Genomic DNA, 27,935 nt, shown 5'->3' on the forward strand with positions numbered 1-27,935 from the left:
TGAAGCAGACTCTTCATAGATTGCTGACATAGATTTGAAAAAGTCTGACCTGGGCAAAGGAATGAATCTCCTTTCTTCCTCTTCCATCTGCTTAGGAGGAAATGGCGAATCCCTCGAAGTTTGAGGGTGTCTTCGGAGTGTTCGAAGTTTTCGAAGATGACTTCGATAATGGCGTTGATGACGCATTTGGCTTTGGCGTCGAAATAATCGACGTCGAGGGCGTCGACAAAGTTGTCGAAGTCTTCGACGACTTGTGCTTCTTGCACGGCACCGGAGAAGTGCTCGACTCTCGAAGAGTCTTCGATGGTTTTACTTCGACTCCGAGGTTTTTTGTATTCCTCGACGCTACTGGTCTTGGCCATGGTAGCCTTGGACTTCCCTTTGTCGTCCAATGGAGCGACTTTAGGGCTATGGCTTTTTCGAGGGTCTTTCGAGGGGGTCGGGCCGCATTCTCGAAAACCATCATCTTTTTGCGGAATTCTTCCCACTTACTGGGAGAATCCGATTTCGTCGGACAACAAATTTATTCGGTCGACTCTGAAGAAGATGATGATGAAGGAGATCTTTGTCTTCTCTTCATTTTTTTTCGATGACTACGAATAGTGTCTCGATCTACTCCTAGATCGAGATCTCTTCGAGTGCCTATGGCGATCCGATTCCTTAGAATCAGTCGCTTTGTGTCTTTTTGACGAAACCTTTTTTGAGGCCTCCCTCCCTACCGACAATTTACCTCTCCTCTCACGAAGAGCTTTTTCGGTCATCGATTGGCAGGACCCGCAGTCGTCGGTTCGGTGACTGGAACCGAGACAACAGAGACAAATCCGGTGGGGATCGGTGATCGACATCTTAGATCCACAATCTGCACACTTTTTAAACCCAGTTCTGGGTGTCGAAGATGACGTTTTCTTCACAGAAAATAGAAGCACGCCGTTCTCGATAGCGAAGCGATCGGAAAAACGGAACTGAAGCAACGGGCTCGGCTCGAGCTATTTATACCATCGGTGACGTCGACAGAGTCCGGAGTATGTCGAGGGACAATCGACGCCATGACCTCGAGCACAGCGGCCTCTGCCGAGAATTTTTTTTGCCGAAGCAGCGAAGCAGGAGATAACGATTTATCATAAAATGAGGAATACGTGGGAGGACACAATCCATTCGAAACATAGATCTGTTACCAGATGTGAAAACTACAGGCCAATCAGCCTAATAAATACTGACTGCAAGACTTTAGCAAAATCTTTAGCTGTGCGATTGGAAACAGTTATAACATCATTGGTCCATGAAAACCAGGTCGGTTTTGTCGCTGGGAAGGCTGTGGCTGACAACATGAGGCGCCTGTTATCAATTGAGAAAGGACACAGTCAATTGCCAATGCAGTGATCTCATTGGAAGCGGAGAAGGCGTTTGATCGCATGGAGTGGGCCTTCTTGTTCTTGTGTCTAGATAGGATGAAATTTGGACAGGACTTTAAACGTTGGGTACGGCTATTATACACAAATCCATCTGCAAGTGTGCTGACGAATGGCCTCATTTCGGATGCTTTCCAACTTCACAGGGGTACTAGACAGGGCTGCCCGCTCTCGCCTCTACTATTAATTTTATCAATGGAGCCATTGGCAGTACTAATAAGAGCTGATGTCAATCTTCAACCAATAATTGGGAGTGATCGTGAGAACCTAATCTGGCTCTACGCAGACGATCTGCTGATTGCCGTCAGGATCCGGCAAATTTCATACCTCATATGATCTGATATCCAGCAATATTCTGAAGTCCCTGGTTATATGGTGAATTGGAGTAAGTCAGAAATTTTCCCAGTAAACAATCTCTGCCAATGGCACACATGTGCTCAATTCCAGTTCACCTGGTGTCCGAAAAGGATGAAATATCAGCGCATCTGGATTGGTCAAGAGGTGGTAAAGTTACCAACAATTAATTTTGCAATGATCTTACCAAAACTCAAATCTAACCTGGATAGATGGGGACTTTTGAAATTGTCCACGTTAGGGGAAATCAATTATCTAAAAATGAATCTGGCACCACAGGTAAACTATATTTTATCTATGCTCCCAATCAAAATACCAGGTCATCGTTTAAAAAAAAAATCGACAGAATCGTGCAAAAGTTCATTTGGGATGAAAAAACTGCCAAGGCTTGCAATGTGGAAAATGCAACTCCCCTTAAAGCAAGGGTGAATGAACTTGTCAAACTTCGCCGATTACCATCTGTCATTTCCTACTGGCCATCTATGCAAGATCATTGACACAGACAAGAAGCAACCACATTATTTAACTTGGGAGTGCTGTGCAGTGTTGCAGCTACATCCTAAAGCTCTACTGACAATCAAGAAAAATAACCAGGTTACTCACCGTAGTGACCAACTTACTCCTAAGTCCATAGTCCCTTTTCCTCCATACTTATGGGACATCTCTCCGTCCTGTGGGACGGGACCGGAGCACTTTGTAAAAAGCATCCACATTTTTTTTCCAAAATTGTGTCCTTCCTCTCTTTCTTGGCCGGGGCCCGGCATGCGGCCGTAACCCCGCCCACCTTGGCTCCGCCCCACGCATCGCCCATCAGTCCTTTTCTATCGCCAGGTCAGAGACCTATTGGCAATAACAGAGGAACCTTATTAGAGGGGACGGGCGGGCGGGCACATGGAGGAAAGGGGACTATGGACTAGGAGTAAGGTGGTCACTACGGTGAGTAACCCGATTATACTCCTACGTCCCGCCCCCTTTCCTCCATACTTATGGGAGATTCCCAAGCACTCCTAACAGGAACTACGGGTGGATGGAAATACCCCTTACTGAAAAAGGTTCTTCAGCACAGCCTGACCAAACTGAGCATCAGCTCTTGAGCTCATGTCAAGACAATAATGCTTACAAAAAGCAGATGGGGAGGCCCAAGTAGCTGCCCTAGCGATGGACTCCCAGGGGACATATTTCTGAAAAGCAACCGCGGCTGCCTTGCCCCGCACCAGGTGTGCATGAATACCCTTAGGAGCTTTCAGCCCTTGGACGGTGAAAGACTCCGTGATGCAGGCGGCGATCCAACGAGAAATAGTAGCCTTAGACGCCTGCTTACCCTGAGGGTTACCAAAGGTCACAAAAAGTTGAGAAGAACTCCTAAGCTCGGAAGTCCTGTCAAGGTAGAACTTAAGAGCCCTTCTGACATCAAGACAGTGCAGAACCCTTTCAGCCTCTGAGGCAGGGTTCGGAAAAAAGACCAGTAGGGAGATCGACTGATTCAGATGGAATTCAGTTACCACCTTCGGTAGAAAGGCCGGGTTTGTCCGTAGGACTACCTTGTCCTTGTGAAAGACCAAGAAAGGCTGCTCCACTGACAAGGCCTGGAGCTCACTCACTCTCCTCACTGACGTGACGGTGACCAGAAAGGACACTTTCCAGGATAGGTACTTGAGGTCCACCGTGGCCATTGGTTCAAAATGTTTATGGCACAGCGCCGTCAGGACTACATTTAGGTCCCACGGCGGGTGCGGACTACGAACCGGAGGGTGGAGGCGTGTCAAGCCTGAAAAATGCCTCTTAACCACTGGGTTACTCAGAGAATAAGAGCATTGATCTGTAGAAAGATAAGCGGCAACCACTGAAAGGTAAGTTCTGCATGACAGAACGTGAACACCCGACTCTGCTAGGGAGAACACAAAGGACAGCACTGTGTCAATCGTAGCCAGGCACTCTTGGATCCACTGCTTTTCCAAACACCAATGACAGAACCTGAGCCATTTACTCCTGTATTGGGATCTGGTCGAGGGTTTCCTGGCTGCCTGGATAATACGCATGTTATCTGTAGACAAGTTAAGATGCTCCAACGACTTGAACTCAGGCACCATGCCGCCAAGCTGAGCGATTGTGGGGAGGGGTGCCACATCTGCTGTTCCCCTTGATGAAGAAGATCGGAGGTCACTGGTAACCTGATCGGCGGATACACCGACAGGTGTTGAAGTTCTGAGAACCAAAACCTGGCCGGCCACCATGGGGCTATGAGCAGGAGAGAACAGTTCACCGAGTTCTTCAGCTTCCAAATTGCTTGATGGACTAGAGGCAGAGGCGGGAAGGCGTAAGCTCTCATGTTGTTCCATGGAATCTCGAGAGCATCCCCCAGAGAGGAGGCTCCGAGCCCCCCTCTGGAGGCATACTGAGGAAGCTTCTTGTTTACCGCTGTAGCGAAGAGGTCCACCTCCGGTGTGCCCCAACGCAAGAAAATCCATGAGAGGACCTCTGCCTTCAACTCCCACTTGTAGCTGACCACTGTCCGCCGGCTGAGGGCATCCGCTGTGACATTCACCTGGCCCGGGACGTGCACTGCAAGCAGCCAGACACCATGAAGCACTGCCCATCCCCATATCTGGATGGACAGGTCCACGAGGGGTGGGAGACTTCGTTCCCCCTTGCTTGTTGATGTAATACATTGACACCACATTGTCCGTGCGTATGCGGACCACCTTGTTGGCAATGAGCGGTCTGAACGCCTTGAGCGCTAGGAAGATTGCCAGAAGCTCCAAATGATTTATGTGCAGGAGCTTGTCCTGAGGCGACCAGAGGTCCGAGACCTGAAGAAGATCTAACGCTGCACCCCACCCCAAAAGGGAGGAGGAGTCGTGATCGTCACTGTGGGGGCTGGGTCCTGAAAACCCGCACCCACCGACATGTTGCTGAGAGATGACCACCAATCCAGGTCCACTCACATGGAATACGGAATCTGGAATCTGGGTCCACAGCCTGACGCCAGGAACTCCGAAGAGCCATCTGGGTCCGTCTCATCTTGAGACGAGCAAGAGGAAGAGCCAGCACGCACGAGGCCATGAGGCCCAGAAGCCTATGGAACCACCAGGCCGACATGCTCTCCGACTGCGCAAACATCTGACACGTGGCTAACAGATCCGCCATTCTGTCCCCGCTCAGGTACACTCTGCAGTCGATTGTGTTCCAGCGAAAACCCAGGAAAATCAGGTCCTGCGAGACCATCACGGAAGATTTCCGCCAGTTCACCGACAGCCCAAGATGGAACAGGAGCTGAAGGAGAGACTGGAGATTGCCCGCTGCTGCCAGCGGACAAGGGCAGCGTAAGAGCCAGTCGTACAAATATGGATACACATGGATACCCTGCAGACAAAGATAGGCCGCAATCACAGACATCATCTTCGTGAAGACACGCGGCGCCGAGCTGAGGCCAAAAGGAAGCACTCGAAACTGGAAGTGCTCCTCTCCCAAAAAGAAGCAGAGAGATCTCCTGTGTGGGTTCCAAATCAGGATATGCATGTACGACACTGAGCCAATCGTCCATCTGCAAGGAGGACCGTATCTGGCTGGGCGTGATCATCTTGAATATCTCTTTTGGGGTAGGAAAAGATTGAAATGGGTAAAGTCTAGGATGGTGCGCAGGCCAGCCTGGTTGTCCGGAAAACCCTCATTTAGTAGGTTTATCGGTGGCAGTGCCACCTGAACCTGAGGAGGAGGCTGGGGAGCGGGAGAAAAAAACGCATCCGTTGTTGCCTACGGAGGTTATTCCTGGCAAGGGGTATCCACTCCGCAAGATTTGCGGTCGAGGAAGCCCCTAAAGCCAGAGGAAGGTCGACTTTGCGACAACTGTCTCTGGGTTATGAAAGGAGCCTTAACCAGGACAGACAAGGACTTAGCTGTCTGAGTGCTATCCTTCGTCTTGGTGAGCTCTACGTCTGTTGTAGCATGAAAGAGCTCCTTCCCATTAAACGGAAGGTCCAACACCTACGTCCTTCTGCAAGAACAGGCCGGTACGCTCCAAGGGAGACAGGGTGAATGCTCCTAGAAAGCATGCCCTCCTGTGGAGCGGGTGCCTCGGGCACTGGAACATCTAAGAAGTTCATCATGTCCAGTACCCGGTCATGGAAAGCTCTGATAGAGCGGGGAAGGTCCTTGCTGTCCTGATCGCCTTGTGCGTCATCCAACAGAACAGGATCTTGCTGAACCGTGTCAGGCGCTGCCTTGTCCACTGGGGACAATGGGGGCAAAGGCGGAAGAGTCGGGGGAGGCACCGTAGGCAAGGGAGGCGCCGGCGGAAACACCAGAGGAAAAGGTGGAGCCGGAGGCGCGGGAGGACAGATCTCCCTAAAAAGCCCTTTGAAATACTCCCTCATGGGGTCGGTGCGCATAAGCGTTTGAAACGTACTGAAAACATCTTCCTCCGGAGACTGCTCTGGAACCTGAGGAGGCCTCTCATGAGACAAATCCAGGGACGTAACGGGGACGGGTGCCACAATGGTCCCTCCACCGACGTATCCACATAAATCAACGGTGCTGACACTGCAGGCAACAAAACATTGTGCGGAAGAGGCATCCGAGCGTTCCAGTCATAAACTGGCCGATAAGGATGCGCACAAGGGACTCCATGTTCACCCAAGGGGCCGAGCTCTACACCTGAGGCCGATGGCGTAGTTGTAGGGGTAGCACCCAAAATGGCTGCCGCGGTCGTGGCGGGAATGAGCGCCATTTTGTCCTCACCTGAGGGGAACTGCAGCATATGAGGAAGTGAGGCAGGGGTCCCCGTCGATGGATCAGGGGTCTTAACTTTAGCCTTAACATATGGAACCTTGGCAGAGCCGGTACTGTGAGGCCTGGAATGTTTTTGTGACATACCAACCGCCAAATTAGCCTTCGAAGGAAGGACCTCGGCCCTGCCGGTAAAAGAAGAACTTTGCTTCTTTGCCCCCTCAACAGGTCTGGTGTCACCGCAAGAGCGGGAACGGTGAGAAACCGCTTTCACCGACAAGGCCTGTTCAGGGCTCTCAGAACTGTTGGTAGCTTTAGCCTCTGGACGAGGGACCTCGGACCCAGGTCTGGTAACAGCCCTATCTGCACGGGCCTCGAACATCCGTTCGGTAACAGCAAGCCCCAAGGCCTCGGGGCGCACTCCGGTCTTATTTTTGAGGAAAGCCGACAGAGGCCTCAGAGCGAGCTCCGGTACCCCACGACTCAGTAGAACTGGGTCCACAAACAACCCCAACAGGAGGGGCCTCGGAGCGTACTCCAGTATCCACAAGCCCCTTACGGAGACCCTCGGAGAAAACTCTGGTACAATTATTAGGCCCAACGGGCACCTCAGGGCGAACCCCGGTGGCAGAGCAATCAATGCCCCTCCTGGCCCGAGAGGAACCCAGAAAGGTATCCCCCGGCCGTGGTGCTCTGAAAAGTAAAGAACTTACCGGGAGTTTCTTCTTCTCGTCGATGAACGCCTGAAAATGTGAAGGAGGAGTTTGTCGGAACACCTCCTCCCACCGCTACAACCGATTTTGAAGTGCCCGGACCGAAAGGGAGTCACAGTAAAAACAGGAGTCCCAACGGTGATCCCGACCCAAGCACTCTAAAAAAAGAGGATGGGGATCCGCCCTCGCCAAACGACATTGACACAATGAACAATCTGGAAAGTCTAGTTTGAACGACATCGACAGACTAGTACACGATCGCTAGCGAGAGCCAAAGAGGAAAAAAGGGAAGAAAATCTTCCGAGGATGCAAGTGCGTCCAATCCCGAACGAGCGGAATTGGACAGAGAAAAGGACAGATGGGTGATGCTGAGCCAAGGTGGGCGGGGTTACGGCCGTGTGCCGTGCCCCACGCAAGAAAGAGAGGAAGGACACATTTTTGGATGCTTTTTACAAAGTGCTCCGGTCCCATCGCACAGGACGGAGAAATGTCCCATAAGTATGGAGGAAAGGGGACGGGACGTAGGAGTAAGGGAGTAATCCATTGACGGGATTCTTGCAGGACTGTTGGCATGGTGTTTCTAAGCGCATGCGTGCAGATGCCTCCATCTGGCTTTATCCGGCATTGAAACATCAAGGTAAAGTCCTTTTTTGGCCAGAATGGTTTATTACGGGCATAACATATCTTAGAGATTTGTTTGAGGAGGGCAATTGGCTCTCATATGCACAGCTGAGTCGGTCATTTAACATGTCACAATGCACGTTTGTAGAATGCAGGAGATTAAAGAATATTATTACAGCAAGTATGGATGTGTCTCAACTGACAACTCAGAATGCCGCCTGGTCCGCCCTGAAGACCTGCATAAGCGCATCTCATCCTGCAGCTACAATGTATGGATTTCTAAAAGCTTGCCGTAAGGGAGACCCGAGGTTGCCAGTCAAGGAACTGGGAGAAGATGTCGATCTGAGATGTTGGCAACAGTACTGTGGGAATACATGCCTGATGAGTCTGGACTGGGGCCTTAGAGCCTCGCAGACAAAGCTGCACTTTAGATCTTACTGGAGGTTATTCAAAAGACACATTTTGGAGAACGAACTTTGCTGGAAGTGCAAAAACGTGAGAGTCCCCCTCAGTCACTGCATATGGTTTTGTCCAAAGCGTTTGGGAGGGTGTATGTGAGAGATTAGGTTTGGTTATATGCTCTATGGTCACAATGGTTGCTTCACTGCTGATTCTGGGTGATGTGCCTTCGGTTGGAGGAAGTCCCATTCAGCAAAACAATGTGGTTACTCCACGCTTGCATGGTGGCTAAGAAGATTGCGATCCTGGAAATCAAGCTGCTCCTTCTATATCGATGACTGGGTGGAAGAGCTGCTCATTATTTCCACCTATGAGAGAGCAATCCATAAAAATGCAGGTGACATTGACAAGTTCTGGGACCCATGGCGAGGCTTCCTTGGTGTATATGGCTGATTTATGAATTACATTTAAAAATTCACTTTTCATGCACCTTATCGCTATCATTGCTTTAGGAATCATTATGCTCCTTCCAAGTTGCAGTGTGATGCTTCACAAAATCCTTATGTCTGATTATTGAAATTAATTAAAATTAGATTAATTGTTAATGAACTCTTACTGATTTTTTTTTTTTATTTTTCCTTCTGTTTTTCTCTTCTTTCCCTTACCTTTAGTAGTTAAATGTTGTTGGACCATCCATTACGGTTATTACCCAATTGTTTGTTATACTTATGTTTTATGTCGAGTATTAAGACTGGCTGTTGTTATACTTTGTTTATGTTTGCTGTACTGAAAATAAAACTTTCAATTTAAAGTGCCAGTGACCCCCAAAGACCAGCTTCTTGGCCCAAATAGAGAGGTGTGTAGTAGATAGCGGTGTGTGGCCCAGAGCGCACTTCCTGGTTAGGGTGTTTTCCAATAGGAAGGCTCCTCCTGCTGAAGTTGCTGCCCAAGCAGTCATTGGGCCCTGCCAGCAAACCTTTGAGGATTCCTAGGGAGTTGTGGAGACTGGGCGTTCTTAGGTGTTCACTGACCTCTACTGGGAATAATATGTATATTAAACACTCCTTTCTAGCCACTTCCTTAAACTGCAGTTTCCCAGTTATTAGGTTAACAGGTGGCAGAAAGGTAAATCAGAAAAACATGCAAGTTTACTGGACGGACTGCTTGTTGTACAGCACTGAACAATCTTCAGTCCCCTGGGTTTATATTTATGTCAAAAATGTGAATTGATAATTTTCGCAACTTCCTGGAAAATCAGAATTCTCAGTTTCTATTTTGCCAACGTTTCATGCGGTTTTCGTATGCAAGTGTGCCGCCTCCCATGTACCCCTTTGCTGGACTAACTTCCCCCTACTCTCTCCCCTCGATTGTTTTCCTTTATTTCTCACCTTTTCTCCCACCTTTCCTTTCCATACTCAACCATACATACCTATGTCAGCACAGAAATCCATCAGAGTAATGTTGATATTTATTGATACACAATGAGTCACAAACATCGATACACGGAATAATGGTCATGACTGCCTTACTTAAAGAACACGGTAGACAGATGAGTAGATTGCAAGTTGAAAAGAAGAACAAGTTACTTCTTACCTTGTAACGTTCTTTCGATGGGATGTTCCTCTGAAGTATTCCTTATCTTTGATAATATGTTTCCAGCTTGCTGGCCTCGGAATTTTTTTCTGAGAGGGCACTGCGCATCGACGTCTGCCGAGTCGATGTCCCTCGACGGCCACCATGTCGGCGCCGACGTCACCATGCCCATAAATAGCCACGCGCGGCGTCCGTTGCTCAGTTCCGTTTTGTAGCATAAGAAAAGTCATGCCTGAATTGGTTATTAGCCTTGAAGGAGCGTAAACTGCAACCACAAGGGAAGTATTACTGCGGGGATGGATGCTAGGGGAGATAAGGGATACGTCAGAGGAACATCCCATCGAAAGAACGTTACAAGGTAAGAAGTAAATTGTTCTGCGAAGGGTTTGTGTCCTCCGACGTATTCCTTATCTTTGATAGACTCCCATAGCAGTGGCATGTAATTGGAGGTGGGAGTAAGAATGTCATGTATCCCTTTAGGGATGGACCGAATGTAATACGGCTTTGCCAAATCTGGTCTCTTGACTAGTGGAGGAATCCAGGTTGTAAAATCTTGTGAATGTATGTGCGGACGACCATGTGACACCCATATATATATGTCTCTGACCGGTAACCCTCTTTGGAGGGCCGAAGAGGCTGCGATACCCCTGGTTGAATGAGCCCTAAGATTTTGGGGTGGCTCTTTCCCTGCCAGTTTGTAACATTCCAGAATGGCCAAAATAATCCACCTGGAAATGGTTTTTGTTATGGGAAATCCCAACTTGTGACCTGAGTATCCTACAAACAGTTGGTCTGCTTGCCTGATCCTAGCCATTCTGCTGATGTAAAAGCTTAGAGCTCGCCTTGGGTCCAGCCTATGTAGCCTTTCTTCCTCTTTCCCCGGATGGGGAGGAGGGTAGAACAAAGGTAAGGTAATTTTCTGAGTAATATGAAATTCAGAAACCACCTTTGGGAGGAAATTAGGCTTCACCTGTAGGACAACTTTGTCCTTGTGGAAAATTGTATGTGGGGGTTTACAGGAGAGAGCTTGTAGCTCGCTCACCCTCCTAGCAGATGTTAGTGCTAACATCCAACACAGTTTTAAGCGTGAGAAATCTCAGCGAACAAGAGTGAAGTGGTTCGAATGGAGTGCCCATTAGGAAGTTTAAGACTAAATTTAAGTCCCATAAGGGAACTTGGAATGGTTTTGGAGGATAAACATTAGTTAATCTCTTGAGAAATTGTATGACTACAGGTAGCTTGAAATATGATGGTTCCTCTGCAGTGCGCTTGAGGATTGAAAGCGCTGCGAGATAGCCTTTTACAGTGCCAACTTGAAGGCCTGAGTTTGCCAAGTAGAGTAGAAACGATAACACTGTTGGTGTACCACATGAAAAAGGGTCGATATTCCCTTCTCTACACCAGCTGCAAAATTAGTTCCAACGGCAGCGGTATAAAGACTTTGTTGCTGGCCTTCTGGCCGAAAGCAACACCTCCCTGACGTCATCAGAGAGATCCCAATCCTTGTACCTCACCCTTTCAGAAGCAAAGCGTGAAGGGTGAGGGTTCTGATGTCTGGATGGAGAACCTGACCTCCCTTCTGCGAGAGAAGATTCTCTTTGAGTGGAAGACGGATTGTAGGGCAGATGGACATATCTAGAAGGTCCGGGTACCACGTTCTCCTGGCCCAGTCCGGGGCAATTAGGATCATGGTTTTCCGGAATCTTCTCAACCTCCTGATCATTTGAGGAATGACAGGGACTGGTGGGAATGCGTAAAGGAGTGGGAACTCCCAGTCCACTACGAACACATCTCCTAGAGCTCCTCTCGGGGGAAATTCCCTTGAACAGAACAGATCGCACTTCCTGTTGGTGCTTGTGGTGAACAGATCCACCTGAGGGGTTCCCCAAAGGGCGAAGATCTCTTGAAGGACTTCCTGAGCTAGCTCCCACTCGTGGGAGACTGTGCTCTGCCTGCTCAGAGCGTCCGCTGTCAAGTTCTTCTCTCCGGCTAGGTGGACTGCCGATAGAGAGATTCCTTCCTGAATTGCCCAAATCCAGAGCTGCATTGCCTCTCTGCACAGTGGCAGTGACCCTACGCCTCCTTTTGTTGAGGTAGTGCATGGCCACCGTGTTGTCCGTCATTATTAGGACATTTCTCCCCTGTACTGATGGCAGGAAAGCTTTCAGCGCTAGTCTGATCGCTCAGCTCCAATAGGTTGATGTGTAGTCTGGACTCCGATGGAGACCAATGACCGCTGATGGTCAAGTCGTTGGCACAGGCTCCCGACCCCGTGAGTGAGGCGTCTGTGACTACTGTTATCTCCGGCCATGGTTGCCAAAACAGTTCTCCTTTCAAGATGTTCTCTGGATAGGCCCACCATTGAAGGTCGCGCGCTACCTTGCCCGGAATCCGGAGGAGATCTGTCATTCTCCCTGAGAATTGTGACCACTGAGTTCTCAGTGCCCACTGAAGAGATCTCATTCTCAGGCGAGACTCTGGCACAAGGAAGATGCAGGATGCCATGAGGCCTAGCAACCTCAAAAAGTCGAAGGCTGGGAGACGTTGGGCATTTTGAAACTTGTTGACCATCTGCAGAATATCTTGAGCCCTCACCTCTGGTGGCAAGGCTTTTCCCAGGGAAGTGTCAAGGACTGCTCCAATGAACTGGAGTCTCTGTGATGGTATCATCTGTGACTTCTTTAAATTGAGGGAGAAGCCCAGTTTGTGAAGGAAGTGTCAGACATAATCTAGCTGGGTCTGAGCTTGTTTCGAAGATACAGCCCTGATCAGCCAATCGTCTAGGCAGGGGTAGACGTGGATCCCTTCCCTCCTTAGACTCGCAGCCACTACCGACATTAGCTTGGTGAAGACCCTCAAGGCGGAGGTCAGCTCAAATGGCAGAACTCGAAATTGATAATGAGAGTCGCCAACTGCGAACCTCAGGTATTTCCTGTGTTTGAGATGGATTGGCACATGGAAATAAGCACCCTGAAGGTCCACAGATACCAGCCAGTCTTGGAGCTGGAGGGCCTGAAGGATCTGAGAGAGAGTTACCATCTTGAACTTGTCCTTCCTGAGGAACTTGTTCAATTCTCATAAGTCCAGAATGGGCCTCAGTCCTCCGTCCTTCTTTGGTATGAGAAAGTAGGGGGGAGTACCAGCCCTTGTTCCTGTCCGCTACAGGTACCCGTTCTATGGCACCTTTTCCTAGCAGGTCTATAATTTCCTGCAAGAGGAGCGGATCTGGAACTTTTAGAGAGCTGTTCCCCGGTGGATGACTCTGAGGGATGTGTAGAAAGGGAAGGCAGTAACCCTGGGCAACTGTCTCCAATGCCCAAGCATCTGACGTAATAGCCTGCCATTACGTCAGATGGTGCGTTAACCTGCCCCCTACAGGTGTCTTGTGTGCAAAGACCTCAGAGAGGTTTGGGGGCGGCTGATGCAGATGCCGAGGGTAAAGAGGCACCTGCTGCTGCTGCGGCCTTAGTACTTTTGACCCGTCCACCTCCGGTGGATCTCCTTTGGCCTCTTTGATCCGGCTGTCCTCTGCCTTTCCCGAATGCGGAATAATAGTGAAAGGACTTTCCTCTCCCAGAGGTTCCTGAGGGGCGAACAGGAGTTTGGCGGATAGCAGCTCCTAAAGATTTTGCTGCTGCTTTAAATGTCTCCAACTTTTCCAGACTGTCATCAACCTTTTTTCCGAATAATGAAGAGCCGTCAAAGGGCATATTCAAAAGTCTGGCCTGTACATCTGGAGCAAAGCGAGACTTCTTGCATGCCTGCGGATTGTTGTATTTGCTGCCATGGCCCTGCTGATACTGTCAGCGGAATCAATGCCAGTTTGAAGTGACTCCCACATGGCATCTTTGCCATCTTTAATAATGTTAAGGAAGGCTTCCTTTTCCTCTCTTTTGGGTATGCAGTTAGCCGCTGATGAAGCACACTCCCACAGTGTGTGACTGAACCTGGCGAGCGTACAGGTGGCGTTGATGGACTTTCTTTGCCATAGAATCGTACCTCTTGTCATCTCTATCCTGTGGGACAGTAGGGTAAGCGGTCCTGCTGCTTGATGAAGTTGCCGCTTGGACCACCAGGCTCTCTGGAGTCGGGTGTTTCGATAAATATTCAGGGTCAGCTGCAGCTACCCTATACCTGGCTGATGATCTTTTATTGACAGCAGGGATAACTTCAGGAGTTTCCCAGTTAGATGCAATCTTTCTTTGTAAGGCTGTATGGAAGGGGACCACAGGATCCTCCTGTGGACCTTTGTCTAATATGTCTGTCAGGTCATCCTGTTGAAAAACAGGCGAAGGCGCAGACCAACCCATGAATTCAATCATTTTTGCCATCAGGGTTCTATAGGGTGTTTCGGCATGTTCCCCTGGGTCTGGCTTAATAAAATCCACTTCTGGGGAAGTGTCCAGCCCACTTACCTCATGTAATGACTCCTGTAGGTCTTTCAACCTTCTTTCCTTAGAGGTGAAATCCTCTGAAATAGGTAGTGTGGTCCTCTGCAACCCGAAGGTTTCCTGGTCAGAATCTTCCCCTTCTTCATAAATTGAAGATAATCCAGGGTACTCTGACCTCTGAAGTGGTATAAAACCCATTTCTAAGGCAGAAGGAGCAAAACTCGTCCATATTGGGTGAGAAAACGTCGATGTCGTCGACGCTGATGGTACAGGCTTCGAAGGCGCCGAAAACGGCGTCGAGATAACCGGAAGAGGCCTTGAATAACTCGAGAGGATCGGGATCCTACTCGAGGACATCGACGACGGTCTCGGCGTCTTGCCGGAGGCTCTTGGAATCACCATTGGCTCTGGAGTAGCCGTGGTCTTCTCTTTCATCGGCGTTGATGTCGGCGTTGACGATGGCGTCGAGTCGATCGACCGATGCGTCGAAGAACCCTTCGACAACGGCATCGATGGCGCCGATCCATGCGTCGAAGGGATCTTCGACGACGGCGTTGTAGACGGTGCCTTCTTACCCGATTGCCTGTGGCGCTCTCGGGTGGAATGTTTCGCGGGTGCTGCGACTCATGGCGTTTTGATTTTTTGGGTTTTTCACCCGGGGTATCACCCTCAGCTGTCTTCGAGGGGGTCGAGGCCGCTTTCTCGAAGACGCTTAACATTTTCTTCCTGAATTCCTCCCACTCAGCCTGAGAGCTGTGTTTTGTGGGGCAGGAGACCCTTTCTGGGGAAACAGAAGACGAGGAAGGGGATCTTCGACATCTCTTTTTTGAGTGTCTTGATCTCGACGAATGGTGTGAGCTACTTCGAGATCTAGAATGGGAATGTTTTCGACGGCGAGGAGACGAATGCTTCGACTCGGCCGAAGAAACTTTCGAGGAGGTTTTGACTGACTTACCTCTCGAGAGCTTCCCCTTGCGCTCCTTCAAAGCTTTCGTCATGGACATGCAATCCTCACACTCCGAACAATGGTGCTCGGCTCCCAAGCACCACAAGCAGATCCTGTGTGGATCCGTTATCGAAATTGTTTTACCGCAGTCTTGACATTTTTTGAAGCCGGATCGCGGCGTTGTCGGTTCCGATGAAGATGCCATAGAGAACGAGTTGGTATATTTCGAGTAGATGCAGATTAGATTATCTGACTGAACTGAGCAACGATGTTCCGAGGCCCCACAAAGCGCGGAAAAACGGAACTGAGCAACAGACGCCGCGCGTGGCTATTTATGGGCATGGTGACGCCGGCGCTGACACGGTGGCCGTCGAGGGACATCGACTCGGCGGACGTCGACACGCAGCGCCCTCTACAGAAAAAAATTCCACGGCCAGCAAGCTGGAAACGTATTATCAAAGATAAGGAATACGTCGGAGGACACAATCCCTTCGAAAGCAAGGATTTTTAAACCATTGTGAAAGACATGAAAAGAGGAGGAGGAGTGGATATCGAGAGGCAGACAGTGAGTGTTCAGGAGCTGCAAGGAAATGGGTCAATAGGGGAATGTAGCACACAGGGGCCCGTGGGACAGAGAGAAGGAACAGATTGCATGGGGGAAGAGTAAACAATGATCAAGGAGGAGAGAGAAGTTGGGGCAAGACCATGTAGACACTTGAAGAGAATGCAGAGAAAGTGAAAGAGAAGACAGGAGGCAAATGGTAGAAAGGAATCAGGGAGCAGAGGGGGAGAAGAGAGGGATTAATAGACGAGCGAGGAAGACAAAAGAGAAGACAGAGTAAAGAGTGGTAAGATGACAAGTAGGAAGGCCGAGTAGGACAGCAAAGCAATAGTTGAAATGAGAGAAATGAGGCAAGATAGGAAGGCTAGTAGCCGGAAATGAGAAAGAGACGAGCATGACAAATTATAAAAATGGAAATGGCTGATGCGGGTAGTGCTAGTGATACAAGAGCAGAAGGACAAAAGTCAAAATGGACAGCTATATTACGAGAGGAGGGAGTGACAGCAGCAGGAAAAACAATGCAGGTGGGAAGGGGAGATTAAAGGGAAGGAAGGAGGCAAGAACAGGATTTCGGTCTTGGAACGGTTAATGTGAAGAAAACAGGAGGACATCCAAGAAAGGATGGCTATGTGACAGGATTACAGAGAGGAGTGGATAATTAGAGAGAAGAAAAGAAGATTTGGGTGTCATGTTATTTGTCTTTCATACTGCACACATCACCACTAAAGTGGCCTTAAAGCACCAAGCTTTGTCCATGTAGAGGTAAATTGTGACTTGGATGGCAGCCAGACCGTGGTCTGAGGGTTGAAAAGGAAATCGTGGCAAGACAGCTGGAAAGGAAAATAAATGTGGGACAAGTCAGGGAGAAAAATGCATACAGCCTTAACTGAAGCACTGACACCCCTCCCACATCGCCAATGCTTTGTGATGGTATATATCTTGGTGCAGGTACAGAATGTCAAGGGTGTATGTATGTGTGCATTTGTGGAGGAGGTAGTGTTTTGTGTAGGTATGTGCATTTGCAGTGTGTGAGGGTGTCGGCTGTACACATGGTGGTTGCCGTCTGGGGGTAGCACATCATTCGGAGCACCTATCATTTGTGCTTGAATCTTCACTTGTATTGGTATTTATTTGTTTATATAGCGCTTTACACCAAAACGCTGCACAATTGAACAACATAAAACAATATAAAATTAGAAGCTATTTACAGTTATGAATCAGTCAACAAAACAGTAAGAAGAGCAATTAAACTGAAGGGAATAGGGAGAGAAGTGCAGTAGGACTGAGAGGGAGAGTTGGGGAGGAGAAGGAGGAGAGAAGGGGAAAGGGTGAGAGTGGGGTGGTCGGGGAGTGGAGGGAGGAATCAAGGGGAGAAGAAAGGAAGGAGGGGTAGAAAGAAGGGGAAGGGGTTTCAAGGCAAAGGGTGGAGAAGTAGAGATTTAAGGGTGGTGCGGAATGAGGAGAAGGTAGGAATAGAACGGACAGAGAGGTAGGGAGTTCCAGTGCAGGGGAGCTAGGAGCTGGAAGGAGCGGGCACAAGGGGACTGAGGTATAGTGAGAAGGAAGTGGTCAGCTGAAGGAAGGGAGCGGGAGGGAGTGTAGAAAGAGAGGAGGGAGAAGAGGTAAGGGGGAGCAAGATCATTCAGAGATTTGAAGACAAGGCAGAGAAAGTGAAATTTAAATTGAGAGTGAAATGGAAGCCAGCCAAGGGAGGAGAGGGAAGCCGAGATGGAGTCAGGGGAGGTAAGGAGACAGAGGGTATGGAAAGCAGAATGGTAGATAGATTTGAGGGGGGCGAGATGAGAAGTAGGTAGTCCAAAGAGTAAGGAGGACCAGTAGAAGAAGCGAGAGAAGATAAGGGAGGAGATTAGAAGTTTAGTAGCATGAATGGTGAGAGAGGGGTGGACTTTGCGAATATTGAAGAGGTGGAAGCGACAGGCACGAGAAGTGAGAGAGATATGGTGGGAGAAAGAGAGAGAGGAGTCAAAGTGAATGCCTAAGTTACGAGCATGGAGAGCGATAGGGAGATTAGTGGGAGGAAAGTGAATGAAAGGTGAAGGGGAGGGAGGTGGAAGAGAGTTGGACGGTAAAAAGACGACTTCAGTCTTGTCAGTGTTGAGGGAGAGAAAGCGGGAAGACATCCAGTTCTTTATGGCAGTAAGACAGGAAGAGAGTTTAAGGTGGAGGTCGGTTGAGAAGGAAGAGAAAGAAAGTAAGAGTTGCGCTCCTTTTGGCTCCTGCTGCTGGGAACACCCACTTACCCATTTATCTTGTTCCCAAGCAGACCATCAGCATTCTTACTAATACTCTGCTAGACTGTAGAAACCAACATTTTTCTCTCGTGGTCGATGGCCTCACCCCCCCCCCCTTCTGCCTGTTCTTACCCTGTTCTCTCGATCCACCAGGTTGATCCTCAGAAGTCCCATCCCATGGAGTACAAACTTCATGGCGCAGAGAAGATTGTCCAACACAGCAGGCTAGAGAGGAAAGAGGGTGAGAGAGAGAGAATTGCAAGTGAGGCAATGGGGAGTAAGTGCGAGGCCAGATTAAGCCTCAGTGGCACTCCTCCAATATTTTTTCCTTTCGTTACTGCACCTTCAACAAAATGCTATTGCAACTGGCCACAGCATGCACATATTTCTTCTACGAGACAGCTTGATGCAAGAACTAATTATGTCCAGATTCGTGCTGTGGTTGAGAGATTTACAAATGGTGTTTGCTGTAAGAGTGTAACTGCTCATGACAAACACTTACAGTGGGGGCTATTTAAAAAAAAGAATGTGGGTCCCTTTGTCCCAATGACGGGAAAAAGGCAACACCACTCAGCTGCCATGGGATTACGTAATATAGTAACAAGGGGAGCATCCTAATAGAGAATTTTCTGAGATCATTTTCTCTGTTATTTCATCATCCTTGCGTGGTGTACCTAATATACATCCCTTTCGGATGGCAATTAATCCATTCAAAATACACAACAAAATATCGTATTTGGTTTATTTTAGTAAGGTTTTTTTTTCATTGCCCTGTATAATTTAAGGTCTATTTCTCTTAATCACTGAAGGATTACAAGTTTCATGAGTCCAATTGCTGTGACTAATTCTTTTTTGATATTTTCTTTATACATAAAACAAATTATACAAACTGGACATAAATAGAAGTACTGTGCAATTGTGCAAAACATCAATCACGGTGGCACTTAGTTTCGTCTGTTGAGTCCAGTGACTTAGCAGGAGGGCTACAAATTCAGTCTAGTATTTATTCCACTAGTTTACAAAGACCAATCCTGTAGGGATTATGCAATGCATGATACAAAGCAAGAACATTTCCACGGACTCTCCACATATCCCAATGACAGAGTACACTAGTACACTATAGTCGGGAGTATTCAAATGGAAATGCCCCTCATTACTGCAGTGAAAAAGGTCACCCTCTTAATGCCTGCCACTGTTCTGTAAGTCTGGTATAAACAGAAACAGTTCTCTGAAGTAGTTCTCTGAAGTGAATTTACCTTCAGAAACTCATTTTAAGAACGAGATGCCCCCTGTTACAAAACATCCGAGCTGATTGGATGCCTACACTTTGTGACAAACTTCTTGCAACCACTGTAAGGGCCATACTCTTGAGTGGAAATGTATGTGCTCTGCACCTCACATATGTCATCCACATGGGAAACTCACTATGTTTCCATACAAGGCTCAATTATTTTATAAACATAGATCAGGTCAAAAGATGCCAGGGATACAACTATTATAAGAGTATGGCGTCAGTGCACCAAACTATGCACAATGCATACAAATCACAAAGCCAAACAGTATCCCAGCAATGGAGTTTCAAGAAGGGACGGATGTCTTTTGGTAGTTTCCCGGGTAACACAGGAGAGAGGAAGACTGGTGGAAACCCAACGACTGCTGAGCACCTCGAAAATAAACGAGCAGCCCTTATACCAACTAAGAATGTCTGCAGGTTACAGGGACAGAACTTCCAATACATTCACAAGGCACCCAATGTCTTCAGGTGTAGAGGATCTCGACAGGAAAGAACGTAACAATGCAGGTACCTCGGCTGACCAATGAAACGTACCTCTGGATGTCAGGAAACGGCCCCAAAAGAACAAAACACAGACCCATTAATGCTGTTCCTAGCCCCAATAAAACCACTTAACTGCTAAGAAAAATGCTCATAATGGTACTTTCCATGCACATAGGACTAGCATACTCGTCCTTAGTACTTAAGGGGTTAAACAGGAGGGTACAGAAGCAGCATTCAGAGAACCCACGGTGGAAAGCTGAGAGCAAGGCTTGAAGGACTGCCAGATAGTGCAGCGGCAGAGCCCCACAAAGCAAGGGAACGGAAAAGTGGAGAATGCAAACCAGACCAAGAGGTGGTGGCAAGGATGTGACAGATATGCAGAATTGCAGCCAAAGGCAAGGCAGGTTTGAAGAATGAGGACCTGCTGCCATTATGTATGGGAATCGGGTGAGTGGTGTCACAACCAAATGATCAACAGAAAACTGGTAGCACAGAACTGTGAATCAAGGTTTGTATTACAGACAACAGAAGAAGAAATCAGGTTTAACATTGGTCACTTAGTGTTTCTTTTTCCAACAAACAAATCTAGACCGACTTCGCTTAGCATCATGGTCTTTGGGGTTTTTGTTGTGCTGTGAAGAGTTAGGAATGAAATTCAGACACAAGGGGTTCATAGATTTGGTCAAAAGACTTATTAAAATAAAAAAGGGGTGAGGAAATGCTTCTCTGTTCCTGCTCTAGAGGAGTTTCCCTAGTCAGAATGTCCAAAACAAAACGTCCTGTGTCCAAAGGTCTATTCTGGCCCTCACATTCTAACAAAACAACTCTAATGTGAAAAGGGAAAATTACTTTGGCTTTACGTGATGTATAAATGTTCAGAATGAAAATGTATAACTTCAACACAAAAAGTTCAAAAAGGATGGAGTTCCTTGTTCCAGAGGATGGTTCCCTTCCCCTGGATTTCTCTTCACTCTGGTTTCTTTTCAGGATTATCAGTCTCTTGAGCTTGAACATGATTGGCGCACAAAACCAACTTGACTCTTGAACTTTGTCCCTGGCAGGAGAGTACACCAGGTATCCTTTCTCCTTTAGTATATTTACTAAAGTATATAAGCCGGTCAAGTGGCACAGTGAGTAGAGTGCTCGCATTGACATCCATGCAAAGCCTGCTAACACAGGTTCGAATCCCAGCGGGGCCAAACTCAGCCTTTCATGATAATGATAATGATGTGTTATTTATATAGCGCCTTAATCCAATGCGCTTTACAGAGCACATATTTACATACAATATCACCCAATCGAAATTGGTACTCATTTATCGACCTCGGAAGGATGAAAGGCTGAGTTGGCCTTGCCGGGATTCGAACCTGCGACCTACAGATCGCAGCAGCGAACGCTCAACCCGCTGAGCTATCTTACCGGCTGAGAGACTGAGGGGGCTAGAAGGCGATACGTGGAGCCAACCGGCTCCTCCAGAAGAAGGGAAGCTTGCAGCAAGAAAGAAAATGCTTTCATCCTTCCGAGGTCGATAAATGAGCACCACACACCGTGGGTAATAATAAGCAGCGCTCAGATACCTAAGGGTTCGTAGCACTATATAAATGCCAAATAATAATTATTTTATTATTTATATTTCCACTGCCTTTTCCTGATGTGTTCCGAATCAATTTTCTTTTACACATTGTTCAACTTCATACCTTTCGTGTTAGGGTTTTCGTACAAAGACATGTTCACAATTGGTATCCACCTGGTATACTCTCCTGCCAGGGGCTTACTTTTATGAAAACTCTTGCAATTTGCATCTGCCTGGTATATTCTCCTATCAGGACCTTCTTATAAAGGTTTTCTTAAACTTTCAAACTGCCTAGCACACTCTCCTGCCAGAGCATTTGTTAAACACACTTAACAGCCTGCCAATGTGTTCCTGAACAAACTTGTAACTGCCTGGTACACTCTCCTGCCAGGGCTTCTTTTAACTGCCTCATATTCTCTCTACTGCCAGGACTTCCATATGTGGGTTCTGCACATACTTCCAATATTGATAGTCTCGTATATTCACTTTCATTGGTATTGTTTCTGCCTGGTATATTATTGTACTAGGACTTCTTTCAAATGTATATTGCATACACTCTCACAGTTGGAAGTCTCCTATTCTGGTTACTTTTCGCCTTTTATAGTAATGCTCACTTGCACGTTTTCTTTCACGGGTGGTCTTGTTCATAAAAGGTGTTTGGCATGTCTGCCAATACGCCCCAGTGTACCCACTTCCCTTTCGTGGCCTCACCAGTTGTTCCTGGCATATTTGATCTCTCCTGTGGTATGCTGGGAACAAGTGTTCAGCGTCCTGCTCGCTGCTTCTTTTTCTTGGTTTCTCTGCCCTTTGCGGTTCCTGCTGGGCTCTTCAGCGTCTTCCCTAGCTCTAGTAAAAGGGAGCCTGCGTCCTAACACCTGCAAACGGCCAGGAGTCTTCTCTTGGGTTCTGGTGTCCATGCAGCATTTTCTTTCTTGCTGCAAGCTTACCTTCTTCTGGAGGAGCCGGGTGGCTCCATGTAGCACCTTCTAGCCCCCTCAGTCTCTCAGTCAATTCCAAGAGATGCAGTCTTCTCCTGCCAGCAGCTCGCTTTCTTCAGCTACCTCTGCTGTTTAAATCTCCCTGCTGTAGGCGCTCGCAACAACTAGAGTGCAGCTTGTGCTTTTGGACTTGGGGGATCTGTTGTGAGGAATTCCAGCATTCGCATGGCGGCTGTGTGGCCTTGCCTGACATTTTAAATGAAATTGAATCATGGTAGATCAACCTCCGCAAAATGTGTGAGGATAAACCGCACACATTTTCCTATGCTCACCGCACTACATTTGCATAGACCTGTGTACTCTGGGTAGACACAGCCCACATGCGGCCTGGCTGCAGAGGTTAACAAAGGAGACAGGAAAGCCCCAACACCTTTTTATATGCACTGTGTCTACCTGAAGCCAGCCCCTGCCCTTAGCATCGATGGACAGTGAAATGTCATGTCTGGAACTGCGTGTATTACAGTAGCCATCCCTGCAGGGGGACCCCATTCAGAAGGTACAAGCATGTGGATTAACGGCGCCAGAAAGTCTGGTCTCTGCGCAGCTTCAAGGGCGACCTTCCACCTTAATCAGTAACCACAGAGAACTCCATGGACCAGAGAGACATTTCGATCCACAACAGACAGGAAGATGGGTGGGACTTAGTTTTACATGTTTTCACCCCTTTTCCCTTTCTGTTGCAAACCACTCCGGTTATGACCTCATGCATACAGGAGATTGTTGGTGGGGACCCATGATTGGTTCATTAAGGTAGGCATAGGCCAATACTGATCACTGTGGCCCATTTGGCTTTAAAAAAGGGCTGAGCCCCTCTTTTGGCAGATATGATATGATATTGTATTTATATCGCGTTCGTACACAGGTGTTTCAGAGCGCGACCAGGCAAAGGGAGGGGAACAGGGGAGAAAACAAAAACAACGATCTTACTGGGCCCAGTGATACTGAGAACACGCGAGCGCATGGAGAAGGGAAAAGGGGGAAAGTGCATGGGAGAGGGGAGAAATTGGAAAGTGCAGAACATAGGAGAGAACAAGATAAATAATAATTAAATAAATAAATAAGGTGATCAAAAACAGTGGTAGTGCAGCCTGTGAAAGGCAAAGTGAAGGTTAGTCAGACAGGGTGCATCTGATAAGTACAGAAGAGTGGGGGGGGGCTGTATGGGTACAGATACAGGCCCCAGTGCAAAGGCTGGCCAGGAGGCAATGCAGGAGGGTGGCAGGGTGAGCAGGTACCTGGCCCGAAGGACAGAGGGTGGCCAGGTACAACAGTGCCGAGAGAGAAAGCAGATCAGCAGGGGAGAGAGGGGCAAAGGCAGAGGCGAAGAGGAAGGTCTTGAGGAGCTTCCGGAACCGTAGACAGTTCTCCTCAAGTTTCAAGGTGGCAGGGAGGCAGTTCCAAAGGGAGGCCCCCGTCAAGGGCAGAGATCTACCCCCAGTTTGTTTCTTTGAAAAACGACTGACCCTGAGGGGGTTAGAGGTAGAGGAACGAAGGGCTCGAGAAGGGAGGTATTTATGGAGGGATAGTTGAGGGTATTTTGGACCCAGGCCCCAGAAAGCCTTGTGGACAATGCAAATGGTTTTAAATCTAATCCTTGCATTCACTGGGAGCCAATGGAGGGATTTCAGAGCTGGGGAGATACAATCACAGGGCTTGAGGCCAAGGACAAATCTTGCAGTCCTGTTCTGGATTGGATTCGTTGTAAAGGGTGGAGAGTGGAGGCAGGTAGATTTAGAAAGAGGCTGTTACAGTAATCCAACCTAGAGAGAATCAGAGCTTGGGAGACTGTGAGCTTCTGAAGGCTTCACCAGAAGCAGAAGGAAGAACTCAGCATTGGAGCCTGGCTTAAGATACAGTCTGCCTTACATCTTCCACCAGTGAAGGAAGGCCAGGACCTCAAAGAGGGAAGCAAGATACCTCCACTAAACATGTACCAGTTAACAGTGGAAGATACTGAATCTATAAGACCCTCCAGCAGCTCCAACAACGCTACCCAACCAGCATACAGCGTGCCTTGCTAGGCTCTGCAGCAAGCTTTCTAGGTGGGAAGTGCCAAAGAGTCTCTGAATCAAACCAAGGACAAGGCTACCGCCTTAAAGAACGGCAAGCCCACTGAAGAAGCTAGGAGAAGTATATTGAAAAACATCTACCAACTTCCGCCTTAAAGGACATTTTCGAGCCAGTCGAGCCCCTCGAGCTGCAACCAACTGCACCGCTGACTGCTGTTAAGCCATAGTCACTAACACCAATCAAGACGCCTCGACCAGTGCTTCAGAACCGCTAACCAGCACTGAGACGATTCCTGACCATGAGCCGTCGTGTAGGCCAGCCTGCAGCCTTCCATCCAGCTTCGGTAGTCAAACTACCTGCCGCCCGATACCCACACCTGTCTCCTGTCTTGAACTCGGTCGCGTAAGCTAAAAAGCACCCTGGAACCCACTCAACCCTGTCAAGCACCAAGACCACTCACAGCACAAAGTGCATTGTGGTTCTGTCCGTCTGGTCCTTCTCTGAAGGCCCCCAGTGACCTTTTACAACCCATTGCTTCCTTTGTGTTGAAACCAAGTATCCTTGAACTATTAATTCCTATACCGACTATCCTCCTGTCGGTATGCAGAGTGCACCCCTTTTGCTTCTTTGAAACTGTCTGTCCACTGCATTCCTTCACAGGGTGGGTTGTATTTTTTAGTGTGCTAGAACCGTCTGTTATGATAATAATAAAGTAGATATTTTTATGCAACCTTGACTCGACCCGTCCCTTTTATCGTTGGGTAATAACTGCATTTTCGCTGTGTTGCAACTAACCAATGATCCACGACTTTTCGGAGTTGAGCCTGCTGTTCTGTACAAGTTACCAAAATTGGACAAGGAGGTTTATAATTTTGTTTCCAATTGGTTCAGATCCATTCTAGGGTAGTAGAGGGGTGGGGCTGAAACAGATCATCTCTGGACCACTGGTGCTCCTGAAGTTGATTCGTCACATCTGTATTACTCAATCCCTCGTCCCAGTATTCTTGTGCACATTATGTGAATGGAAGTCCATTCTTGACGACTTGAATATGAAATCTGGGCAAATGTTCTTAGTGGTTTTTAATGGCAAGTTAGTACTGAATAACTTGTAGGTAGATTCTAAGAAGCTGTTTTCATGAGTTGTAGAGGAAAAGCCAGATTTTGATAGTTCACTTGCAGATCTTGTTAAAAGGGCTTCAGTACCCTTCCTAGGTGGATGAGTAGAGGTGTAACAATATTCCATCAAGGCATCAGGTACCCACAAGGGAGGATGAGGAATAACATGCCTTGTCTGATGGTGCTGTGCTGCACCTCCAGAGATTGCCCCGAATGTGATCCTCCCTCTAGTAGCCACCCCCAGGGTCAGGATCAGGTAGCAGCCGCCGTTCCCTGGCCACATGCGGTGCAGTTACCGGCGGGAAAGAACTGATGACATAATTGGATTCATCACAGTGCACACTTCTTTCTCGACTTCTTGGCATGCTGTATGTGTCTCTTGTAGGTCCTCTACCTCTGCTTCTCTCCTCACTTTTCCTCTATGCTGCATCGATAGACTTTCTCCCATATTCCAAACACCCGACTTCCACAACCCATCTGAGCGGTCGCATTTTATTCTTATGACAATGGTCCATGGGGTGCCTGCCATTAATCTACAAACCCAATAGTTCAACAGCAGGGTCCAGCACAGCTCTGCTGGCAATGGTTACTGGAATTGGTTCCACCACCATCTTGCATTTCCGTTTTACTCCGAGCAGTCCCAGTCGCTCAGCAGTGTCAAGTCCTCTCCTTCTGTACTGTATAATCATTGGATTTCCATACTCACTTCCACATTGCTATTGCAGGTTCCACAGTTGTGGGTCTGCTACTTGCTGAAGCCAAGCAAGAAAACTCTTTGATGTTCAAGTGCTCCTCTTTTGATTGAAGCCAAAGTACAGTCAAGCCAGCAAACTGACTAAAACAAATGGCTACGGATTGAATGGAGGTCCTTGGAGATGCACCTTATACTGCTCCCAGGGCCTGCCTGAAGGAGTGGGTAGTGGTCCCCAGCTCTAATGATCTCCCCAGTACCAGCCTCTAGCATAAGCCAGGGGACTTTTTAAAATGTGCTATCCATTGGATAACCCAGAAGAGGGCATCTGAGTGGCTACTTCACCCATCCCACCCAGAACAAGCATCCATGATCTGATGCCACCAGGGAAGCCTTCAAACCTTAGGCTACTGGTCAGGTATAACTGCAGTTGGCCGTACATTTACCAGGAGAGAGACAAATGGCAATCTGAGAAAGCCAATGGCAGGCCATGATCTGCCCAGTGTTGCAATTGAATTACAGCAATCTTAGAAGATTGGTAGAAGCATATCTAAATTGTCTGCCAGGGGTGTACAGTACCAAGAGGTTATGAATAAAGGCAGGTCCTTTTTGGTAAAAGGCTTTGTGGACCATATAGAGAATCTTAAATTATATTATGTTTGCCACCAGCAACCAATGCAAACCTCGAAGGCAAAAATAGGAGCCTGCTTATTTAAATGGAATGAAAGTCAAGCAGCGGTCTTCTGAATTAGTTGAAGTTTAAACAGCTTTTTCTGAGGCAGACCAAGATATATGTATAGTATTGCAATAGTCCAAACTACTCGATATAAAAGTATTCATCAATTGGATTGTTGCTGGAAAGGTAAAATAATCAACGAACCTTATTTTATTTCAGTTGAATCAAGCAGCTACACGCAAGTTGCTTATTTGAGTAGTTAACACCAGATACAAGTCCAACCAAACACCCAAAATACAAACTGATGTTACAGGTACAGAGGTACCCGCAAATCAGGCAGAAACTAGTGCTATTTATTGATCTAGAAGCCAAAGAGTCTGAAGGATCATCACGCTCCTGAGCAATTATTTAAAAGAATTCCAAACATGTCTGAAGACACAACCTTAGTAATATAGACAGAAAATAAGACTTGCAGGCGCATCAGTACTATTCCTATGATTGTTACATGTCGGCAAACGGTACCTTGTTGACTTGTTTACAGCCTTCTCTTTAATGATAATAATGATTTGTTATTTATATAGCGCCTTAAGCCACAGCACTTTATAGAGCACATATTTACATACATTTACCATCGCAACCGAAGTTAGTACTCATTTATTTATCGATATCGGAAGGATGAAAGGCTGAGGTGGCCTTGCCGGGATTCGAACCTGCGACCTGTAGATCACAGCAGCGAGCGCTAAACCCGCTGAGCTATCTTAGTTGTCTTTAGCTTTACACTTGTGTGCTTTGTTCACCAGGGGTACAACTAGACTATCTTCGGAAGTTGGGGATGAATACATCAAATGGTAGGGGAGGGGTTACCTTCAGCGACTTTGTATGGGTGATGCCAATTTACTTGTATGCTGACCCATCCCAGTTTTCCCAAAAGAATATATTTGGAAAATGTTGTCTAATTAGCAACCAATGGTACAACTGCTAGTGATCTTGGCCAAAAACATCTGCTTTAAATACAAAATGCACATTTTGATGATACCTGCATGGTTGGATTCATCAGTTAGTTCATGATGCTTCCCTAGCTTCTAGCTTCCCCTACCTTGCCTCCCTACACTGGAACACCCTCCATACT

General features: G+C 47.7%; 1 protein-coding gene across 1 annotated transcript in view; it reads right to left on the bottom strand.

Annotated features, from left to right (window-relative positions):
* LOC138583240 (guanine nucleotide-binding protein G(o) subunit alpha-like) overlaps window positions 1-27,935 on the bottom strand; it is a 1,018,345-nt gene that overhangs the window by 742,854 nt on the left and 247,556 nt on the right. Inside the window, exon 3 of the mRNA XM_069655299.1 lies at window positions 18,098-18,190. Coding sequence (XP_069511400.1) covers window positions 18,098-18,190 — 93 coding nt within the window. The remainder of the gene's footprint in view (window positions 1-18,097; window positions 18,191-27,935) is intronic.

This window comes from Ambystoma mexicanum, chromosome 3q (assembly GCF_040938575.1).
Source record: "Ambystoma mexicanum isolate Mex_15411 chromosome 3q, UKY_AmexF1_1, whole genome shotgun sequence".
Lineage (NCBI taxonomy): Eukaryota > Metazoa > Chordata > Amphibia > Caudata > Ambystomatidae > Ambystoma > Ambystoma mexicanum.